Source organism: Diospyros lotus, chromosome 14 (assembly GCF_014633365.1).
Source record: "Diospyros lotus cultivar Yz01 chromosome 14, ASM1463336v1, whole genome shotgun sequence".
NCBI classification, from domain to species: Eukaryota; Viridiplantae; Streptophyta; class Magnoliopsida; order Ericales; family Ebenaceae; genus Diospyros; species Diospyros lotus.
Window position 1 is genome coordinate 24572509 of NC_068351.1, and position 9947 is coordinate 24582455.

Below are 9947 nucleotides of genomic sequence, written 5' to 3' on the forward strand. Positions count from 1 at the left end.
ACATTCCTTGTTTATTTATTTTTTTAATTATGTTATTTTTTATTAATTATTAATATTAAATGTAAAAAAAATTACATTTCACAATATATATAAATAATAACCATTAATATATTTAAAAATTTTAAACTAAATTTTTTATATATTTAAATTATAAATAAATATTTTTTATATATTTATTATTTTTCGTATCAATTCAAAAAAATATATAAAATTTTAAAATATAAAATAATAAAATAGTATTTAAAACTTAAAAATTATTTTTAAAAAAATTAATTTTTATATATACATTATTTTAATTTTCATATATATATTATTTTTAAAAAAAATATTTAAAAAAAAAGAATCAGACTCAATGGACCTAATTTATCGGGGCCTATAGCCTTACCCATGGCAAAAAATTCAGGTCGAACCCTGGTCCAACCCATTTAAAAAGCCTATGAAGGCCAACCCGACTTTTTTGACATCTCTACTTTAGAAGCTTTAGATGCTTTTTATTAAAAATTCCATCCCTTCTCGCTGTTCTCATCATTAAAGTCAAGTTGGCAAATCAAAATTGCACAAATTCAAATAATTGCCCTTAACAGAGAGTCAGATTAAGATTACTTTGGCAATCACAAGTGTTAAAATGTAACTGGGAACAGATTAAGCATAAAATAAATATTAGATGGGTAACCCATCAAATCAAACTACTGAGCAAAATCAAAAGTAAATTGACCTGAATTTATGCGTACCTACCCACCCTTCTAGACGATCTTAAGCTTGAAAAGGCACGGAACAACATTGGCCAAAGGCCCCCCAACCCAATCTACCGATTTATCCCTTAAAAAAGAGCAAAAGAAAAGATGATGCCATTGCTATGAAAATTTGGAAACTATTGCTTCTAAATTCTAATGCTATCTCAATTCTCAAACCCTCACTGACTGATTGTGAATGGTAATTTTCTTCTTTATCATCATCATCATCATCATCATCATCATCATCATCCTTACCACCACATTTATCATCTGCTCATCGAAAATTTTAACTACCTAAAAAGCTTAGAAAAACCCCCAACAAATGGGGTTGGACATGGTTGGATGTAGAAGGCGGCTTGGGCTTGGGCAAATGCAGGAACTATTAGAAGATCTTGAAAAGCAAGCCACCATGGGTGGCAAAGAAGGGAGCAAACACAAGGGACTCTACTGCCATTAGCTTGATGAGAATGTTGAGCGACGGGCCTGATGTATCCTTAAGAGGGTCACCGATGGTGTCACCAATCACAGCCGCCTTGTGAGGTTCAGATCCTTTAGGCCCGAGGGTCCTCGCGTGCTCAGAGGCACCAGCCTGAAGGCAACATTTACGGCACAATGTTAGCGCTGTCGCAATAACAAAATAAAACAAACCACTTTGACACATTTAACCAAAGATTGTTACCTCGATGTACTTCTTGGCGTTATCCCACGCTCCACCAGTGTTGGATGCAGAGATTGCTATCTGTTGTACACAACATTCAAAAACTACATTGGCAACATGATATATTTGGGTCCTCGCAAGATTCTATTCCTATTTTTACAGCCTTTTGCCTTTGGGGAAGAAATCTATTGTGATGATCTCTGAATTTATATGCCATTTTAACAAATTTGAAATTTTAACAATACCTGAACTCCAGAAACAAGGGCGCCAGCAAGCACACCCGAGAGTGTCTCAACGCCGAACAGAGTTCCAACAATCAGTGGTGTCAACATGACGAGGGCACCAGGTGGAATCATCTCCTTGATAGACGCATCAGTAGAGATCTTGACACAGGTGGCGTAATCAGGCTTCGCAAGCCCCTCCATGATACCTGGAATGGTGTTAAACTGCCTCCGAACCTCCTCAACCATCTTTAAGGCTGCACTTCCCACGCTCTTCATTGTCATGGCAGAGAACCAGTAGGGAAGCATGGCACCGACAATCAAACCAATAAAGACCTTCGGGGTAAGAACATCAACAGTTGAAATTGCTGCACGGCTAACAAAAGCACCAAAAAGGGCCAATGACACAAGTGCAGCAGATCCAATAGCAAACCCCTAGAAACAAGCAGAAAATAAACTCACTCCATCATTCAACTGAGTATGGTGAGAGGAAACATTGTGCACAAGCTTTGCAGCTACACAAAATAATAGCACCAAAAAAAATATACATTGACACTGGTTTATCAGAGCACAATTCAGTGCCCCAATCTGCAAAAGCAGCTTAGAGCTGATTTCTTATACAAGTGGTGAATGCTGAAGCAAGAGATTCATTGAATCAAGGCCTGATCAATGTGGGAAGAAAAAAAAGGATATTACAATACCTTTCCGATGGCTGCAGTGGTGTTTCCAGCAGCATCAAGTGCATCGGTTCTTTCACGGATTCGATGGCTCATGCCAGCCATCTCAGCAATGCCTCCAGCATTGTCACTGATGGGACCATATGCATCAATTGCCAGTCCAGTAGCAATGGTGCTAAGCATGCCAAGGGCTGCCACGGCAATACCATACATGGAAGCAAAGCTAAAACTGACAAATATGCTGATTGCAATGGCAAAAATTGGAATAATGACTGATTTGTATCCCAGAGCAAGGCCAAAGATAACATTTGTGGCAGCTCCAGTCCGGCAGGAATCCGCAACATCTTGCACGGGGCTATTTTATTTACAAAGGAAAAGGTAAGTAAGGAGATGCCACAGCAGGACAGGAAGTTGGTAAGCATGCAAATTGCAGAATACCTGTATGCGTTGCTAGTGTAGTACTCTGTCACAAACCCAATGATAAGTCCGGCCCAAAGCCCAACACAAACACACAAGAACAGCTGCCTGCAAGCCAAAAACAACTTTTCTTTAACCAAATATTAACGAGACACGTGTTATACCAATAAGAACCGGCTGACCACCTAGTTCAAGCAACTTTTCTGTTACTACTCTACCGACTCATTTTGTATGTTTCCAGCATTGACATCAACACCCAATTAGATGAAGTTTCCAGGAAAGGAACACCCAAGATAAATTGGGAAAACATGGAGGTGAAACTATAAGACAGGAAAGTAGAGTGGCTTGGTGGGAGTGGTTTCTGAGAGAGAGGATTCAGTATGGTCATCATATGAAAAATCATATAAATTATTTGCCCCTTCTCTTTTTCTTAACAGGCTTAAATTTTAAATCTCCTGGAGGACTACCCAAGAACAAAAGAAATAGCCCATGTGTACAGGCTTGAGTGAAGGTGCTAGTAAATTCAAGTGACAAACTAATAAATTTAGAATGTATGATTGAGGTTCTCTTTTTCACTCTTTCATCATCATTTCTCTTTTTCTCTCTCAAGGGTTTAGGATTTAGGGTGAGAAATGTGAAGCTTACCAATTCTTCACAACTTTTTGAGCACCAAAATTGAAAATTGTGAAGGATGATGGCAGCGCAATCCAGCTAACTATTGCAATTCCCAGAGTCATTAGAATAGTAGAGATAATAAGCTGTTTTTTCAACGCTGGTTCAATTTCCTTGACAGCCTTGATTTCAAAAAAGTCAGTGGCAAAGAGAGTGGTGATCAAACAAACAAGGACACCCATAGAACTAATAAGAAGGGGATAACACATTGAAGTAAACTCATGGTTGATTCCAAAGGAAGAGATAGAGGCCACAACAAGTGCAGCACAAGATGATTCAGCATATGAGCCAAAAAGGTCAGACCCCATGCCAGCAATATCACCCACATTATCACCAACATTATCTGCAATCACCTGCAAGAATAAGACATTCAATGTCAGGAAGCCCTAAAAGAAAAAGCATCTCAATAATTAGATATTCAAGAGTGAAGATGCTCACAGCTGGATTCCTTGGATCATCTTCAGGAATGTTCCTTTCAACCTTCCCCACAAGATCAGCACCAACATCAGCAGCCTTAGTGTAGATCCCTCCGGCAACTCTTCCAAAAAGAGCCATGGAGGAACCCCCAAGGCCATAACCAGTAATAGCCTCAAAAAGGCCTTCCCAGTCATCACCATAGTACAGCTTGAAAAGATTGATTGCAATATACAGGACCAAGAGTCCATTAGCAGCAAGAAGAAAACCCATAACTGCACCAGATCTAAATGCAGTAATAAACGCTTTCCCTACACCTTTTCTAGCTTCCAACGTAGTCCTTGCATTTGCATAGGTTGCAATTTTCATCCCTAGGAAACCAGATAAGACTGAGGTGACAGCACCAAGCACGAATGACACAGTGCTAAATATAGCAGTGGCAAGTGCTGGCTTGCATAGCTTATCTGGGTTATAGGTGCAGGGTTGACTCTTTGTGCTAAAACTCTCAACAGAGCCCAAGAAGAGGAATATGAGAATTGCAAAAGCAACCATGAAGATACCCACATACTGATATTCAGTAAATAGAAAAGATGTTGCACCTGTTACGTTCAAGAATTATGAATTCAGAAACTTAGAAAAGTATAAATTTTAGCACACAAAGTTATGAACTAATCCCCATGAATCAGAAAATCCATATTAGAAACTAAATGCAACTTGGATTATTAATACTGCAACTAAGAGCCAGCACCAGAATCAGTAAACAATCCTAAGAAAGAATAGCCATGATAAGACAGTGTCTTAAAAATGAATTGCATATTAGCAGTGGTACAAAAGAAAACAAAAACAGAATTAATATATGTATATATATAAAACTAAACTGTCAAAATATACTACAATGAGAACAAGGACGCACTTTCAAAGTATTCAGGGAAACCATCAGAAAAGACACTGGCTAAAAATAGCCCAGCAACTTTGAAATTTCAAATTCATTATCACAAATATCTTTAAAAATGAAACATCAGAGCAAACTCGCATTGTGCAATAACAAAAGAGTCTAATGATAAAGACCAGAGATACTCAATTGACCTAAACATCCAGAGGTATAGAGCTATCATGCCTTAAGGTTCAACGCAAACCCAACCTCCGGAGACCAGGGAAGCAAGTTTGGCACCATAGCTTTAACAAGACCTTAGAAACAAATCCTATTTGGCACTACCCATGGGAAACAATTCCTAGGCCCACCTTATAATTTATTATGTGAGAAAACATTGTTTTACATTTGACAGTAATAAGAAGTTTTGATTGTAATACTTAATGTCCCACATTGGCCCCACTTTCTTGCTGTGTGCCAATAAGTAGCATAAACAAACCTACTGCTTTTACTCAAATAGAACTATCAAAAAAGGTTAATCCTGTGGCTGAGAAAAATATATGTTCCCATAACAACTCCGTACCAAACTCTACCCAGAAAAGTAAAAGTTGAATTACAAAAAAGAAGAAAAAGATCTTTAATGAAGAAGACAATACGTATACGTGACTTCTCAGGCGCTGTACACGTTGCATTATTACTTCTCATAGAAATACACGTGCAAGGCGGACTGATACATTAATGATTTAATCTATCAAATAAAGTATAAAATATAGACTTGTTTTTTTATAGTCAATAAAGAATGAAGACATTTTACGCAATACGGCAATGAGGTGTAAGATAGTAATATGCTGCTCCCAATGCAAGATAACGATGGAATAAAATACTATTTCAGCGATACACGTTGGAGAAAATTTAATAAAAACAGATCTAATCCAGCTCATATGCGTGACATCACCGCACCCAATGCAGTAAATACAAGTTTAAATAAAAATGAGACACAAAACCCTAAAACCCTGTTTGTAAGCCAAGAAAACTCGGTAAACCCGGGAATCAGAATAGGATCTGTAACATTCAACTAAATTAAGTCCCCAGTAAACCCGAAACTAGAAGACCCAACCCAGCACAATAGGATAAAACACAGAAAACAATAGGAAAAGTAAAAAAAAAAAAGGGTTTTTCTAACCCATGTCGTGGGCACCCATTAAATTATATTTAATTTGCTTTATTTTTTCAGCTTGGTTAATAGTAAATGTATTATGTTTTGAAATGTTTTACTAATTAATAAAAACATTTGAATGTTAAAAACAGAGTACAAAAATTATACCTTACCGAGTGCCAATGGCATAAATTAGAAAGACCCAAAAGAAAACCAATTGAATGAGATCTGGACAGACTGAAGATGAAACGCAGCTAAGCATAGGTCGAGTTCATTTCCTTCTTCCTCCTCCTCTTAACAATTAGACAAATTCAATACGGATCCAGACCTTCTTAATAGTCGAAGTTTCAAACATGAACCGATGGGCAAGACACGAAGTTCGAAAACTTCAAAACTCGTGTAAGATTCAAATGAACCGACACGCATAGGTCGATTACCGAGCATTTCTAGATCTGGAAAACATGCGTGGAGATATATAGGATAGAGTCGCTCACCTTCGGATATAGCAGCCTGTATCTCGGCGCACTTGGAGACGACGTTATGGTCATTGATGCCTTCCTCCTCTTCAATCAAGTAGTCATTGTATCCATTCTTGTTCTTCGGTGACGACGCGTTCCGGTCCAGAGAGAGCTTCACGCGAGACACCAGCACCCACTGGACCAACGAGAACGCGATTCCAATCACCGCGCACACCGGAATCAGAACCTCCGTCGCCAGATCCGAAAGCAACACCGACCCCATGGCTGCGACACTCGCCTGAACAGCAAGAGAGAGAGAGAGGGAGAGAGAAGGGGGAGAGAGAAACACGACTCACACTACTCGGGAGGGTTTGAGCGGTGCGAGGGTCTGTAGATTTATAGATAAGAGATAAAATTGGAGGATAAGGCGGGAGGGTTTGGCTGTAGCGAGGCTCACACTTGTTATGATAGATCCTCGTTTTGGACCGTCCACTTGGCAACCGATGGGGTCTTATTGAGGTGTGTGATGATTGGACGGTAAAGATTTGGGGAAGACGGTGGATCGGTGGGGCGGCGTCGCATGGTGGCGAAGATTGAGTTTGGGGCAGCGGGAATACCAGGTTGGAGGAGCGCTTAAATTCGACGCATTTTAATGTTCTGGAATCGAACTGTCGTTTTTCACTTGAGGGGAGGGGAGGGGAGGGGAGGGGAGGTGCTCCGATGTGGTTTCGCGACCATTGAGGATGATGCGCCCCCTTCTTGATTTACATCTCAGGTCCATCGCTATAGGCCCGTTTTTCCCATGGGTTTTGGTTTCATTGGATGCTTGTTTCTTTAGGTTTGTTAAAATAGATAATATAAAATAATATTAAGATAATTTATTTAAATAAAAAAGAAATAAATTTATTTAAAAAATTTTAGATAAGAAGTTACATAATTTTTTTTAAAATAAATTTAATAAATATAATAAAAAAAATATTTTTTATATTTTATTTTTTTAATTTATATATTAATTAGCAAACATTATCTTAAAATACATGATCCTGACAGTTGAATAAAAAAATTAATTATATTTTGTAAAATAGTTTTAACGAAAGCTGTTACTTAATTATATTCACGAGCTGACACCACTGATCACACATCGTAGGTGAGAAAGGGATGAGGCGCACCGTTTTAGCATGGGACTGGGAGCAGGCAATAGTTGCCCACTTGAAAAAAGGAAATGACGATGGTATATGGGCAACTAACTGGAAGAAGGATTCTTGGCCTTGGTCACGGACAATGCTTGCGCGTGCACGCGTTGAACGGCGTGCGTGCCTCCCCGCAGGATAATTCCTTGCTATTTCCCCTCTTTCCGTTGCTCCTTCCACTCTACCTTCATAATTTTATTAAGAAAACGGAGAGATTGAACCACAACCGTAACAATTTTCTTTGAACGTAATAATGAACCTTTTTTTGAGAAGATATGTGATTTGAGATATAATAATTATTAAAAAAATAAATATATAATCTTAACTTCATTAAAATATAAAAAATTAGAATCCTACGTCTATCACTCATTCTAACCCCACGAGCCTTATTTGCTATTGTTATCTTAAATAAAATAAAAAAGGGTACCATTATATCTCATTCAAATCATTTTGAGCTTACCACATAAATAAGAGCCTAAAATTGCTTTGATAAGGTCTATAACACATAATATATAGGCCCAAAATTTGGAAGGTTGCAAGGCCACTACTAAAAGACAAGGGAAGGAAAGAACAATGGGGCCACATTCATTGAACAGGGGGAGGTGTAAATACAAATCCATCTTAGTACTTTGACAATGTATGCATTATATGTGGGGTACGTGAAGTAATCAATAAACCTTTGAAGCCAGCGTAGTAACGGTTGTAGAGTGTTCTAAGTTGTGGGTTTTCAAAAGCTTGGGGTCCATCTTGCATGACCCAGAAAGGAACGTAATTAAGGCCAAACTAGGAAAATAAGTTAAGGCACACATCTCAAGGTGATGCCCCCCCCTAGACCCACCGCTTTTAGGCTCAAATCTTCCAATTGGCTTTTGCCTTCTCATCTTACTTTTTCACTTTTTACCCAATTTTTACTTTCACAATTTAGGGTTTTTATGCTTTCTTAGAAAAAATTCATTTATCACCGTCCTAGATATTTGGTATTTTTGTGTTTGATTAAATGATATACATGTTTAACACTATTATTATTGTATCGAAAACAATAAGCCCTTCCCCAAAGATAACTTAAGGAGAGAAAGTCAAAAGAAAGAAGTTAAATAAACTAATCATATTTGGGAACCCTATTGAGAGCCACGTATTCCCAGTGACCTTTCTCTGGTGCCTCAAGGTGACTCTCCCAAAGGAAATTGTAATATTCCATATCGAGCGATAATAAGAATTGGAACAACTTATCCTGATAGGGCTACATGAACTTTTCAGAGGGTCACCCATCCTTGAGTTTTCCTAGTTCAAACACGCTTAACTCGAAAAATTTTTGTCTACATTCAGCCCAAAAAGTATTCAGCTGGTGTTGTTTTCTTCCTTAATTATCATCGATATATACTACTCTTTTTCTAAGCTCTTGGGGTATTCCATTCTCTCCCCCGTTAGTACATAACGTTCTCGTCATGCGACCTTACAACTGATCCCAGATCTTCTCCCCTTTGAAGGCTGTCATCCTAGAAGCCTGAAAGAAGCTGCTCCTTGTACAAGCCCTCAAGCCCCCGCGCCACTTCCCGCCCTCATCAAACCGCCTTCTCCAAGGGTCGACTCTGATACCACCTGTAACATCACACATAGAGCAATAGGAATGACCGGAACAACTTATCCTGATGGGTCTACTCAAACTTCCCAACGGGTCACCCATCCTTGAGCTTCCACAACTCAAGCACGTTTAATCTGTAAGTTTTTTGCCTACATTCAGCTTAAAAAGTATCCAGTTAGTACTGTTTCATTCCTTACTTATTATCGATATATACTACCATTTTTCTAGGCTCTTAGGGTATTACAAAGACTCTCCTAGGTCCAAGAACATGTCAATTAGTGATGCGAACCCCATATACTAATATGACACCCACAAATCAAATCGGAACAAAACTCCAAGAAAGATTAAAACATATTTATAAAAGATAGAAAGAAATAATCTTGACCCAATGATTTTTTGAGAATCATGAACCAAAGATATAAACGTCACTTCCAAGAATGAGATGAGAAGGTGGAAGATAAGTCAAATTTAATCACCATAAGTATTAATTTGATAAGATCATAAACTTCTTCAAAAGAACAAGCTCTCAATTTTGTCTTCAAAATTATATATCTTATTTACACATTGATATAGTCTTTTTATAGGCAAATCTAAACTAAATCCTAAACTAAATCCTAAATCTAATAGGTTTTAGTTAGCCCAATCCAAATAGAAGTAGGAATAACAAAAGTAACTTAATCCAAATAAAAGTAGGAATAGCAAAAGTAATCCAATCCAACTATAAGTTGGAATAATAAAACTAACCTAATCTTGTTGTACTTGGACTTGAATAATATTTATAATATTTTGGCCCAATTGCTTTTGTGATTCCTCCAGGTTATCTAATCCAAATTGCTTATGACTCTTGGCTCAAGCCCCCCTGATTAGCCAATTTAAAGATTATTTCATCCTTTTAAC

The 9947-nt window shown here is 37.9% G+C and overlaps 1 protein-coding gene across 1 annotated transcript; it reads right to left on the reverse strand.

Annotated features, from left to right (window-relative positions):
• Nucleotides 1-618: 618 nt before the first annotated feature.
• Nucleotides 619-6889, reverse strand: LOC127790066 (pyrophosphate-energized vacuolar membrane proton pump-like). The gene is made up of 8 exons (XM_052319342.1): nucleotides 6315-6889; nucleotides 3818-4392; nucleotides 3353-3732; nucleotides 2729-2815; nucleotides 2315-2645; nucleotides 1638-2048; nucleotides 1414-1473; nucleotides 619-1323 (listed from the first exon to the last, which is right to left on the reverse strand). Exons 1-8 carry the CDS (start codon nucleotides 6559-6561, stop codon nucleotides 1117-1119), a joined length of 2298 nt encoding a protein of 765 aa, XP_052175302.1. The 5' UTR covers nucleotides 6562-6889; the 3' UTR covers nucleotides 619-1116.
• Between the last annotated feature and the right edge of the window lie 3058 nt (nucleotides 6890-9947).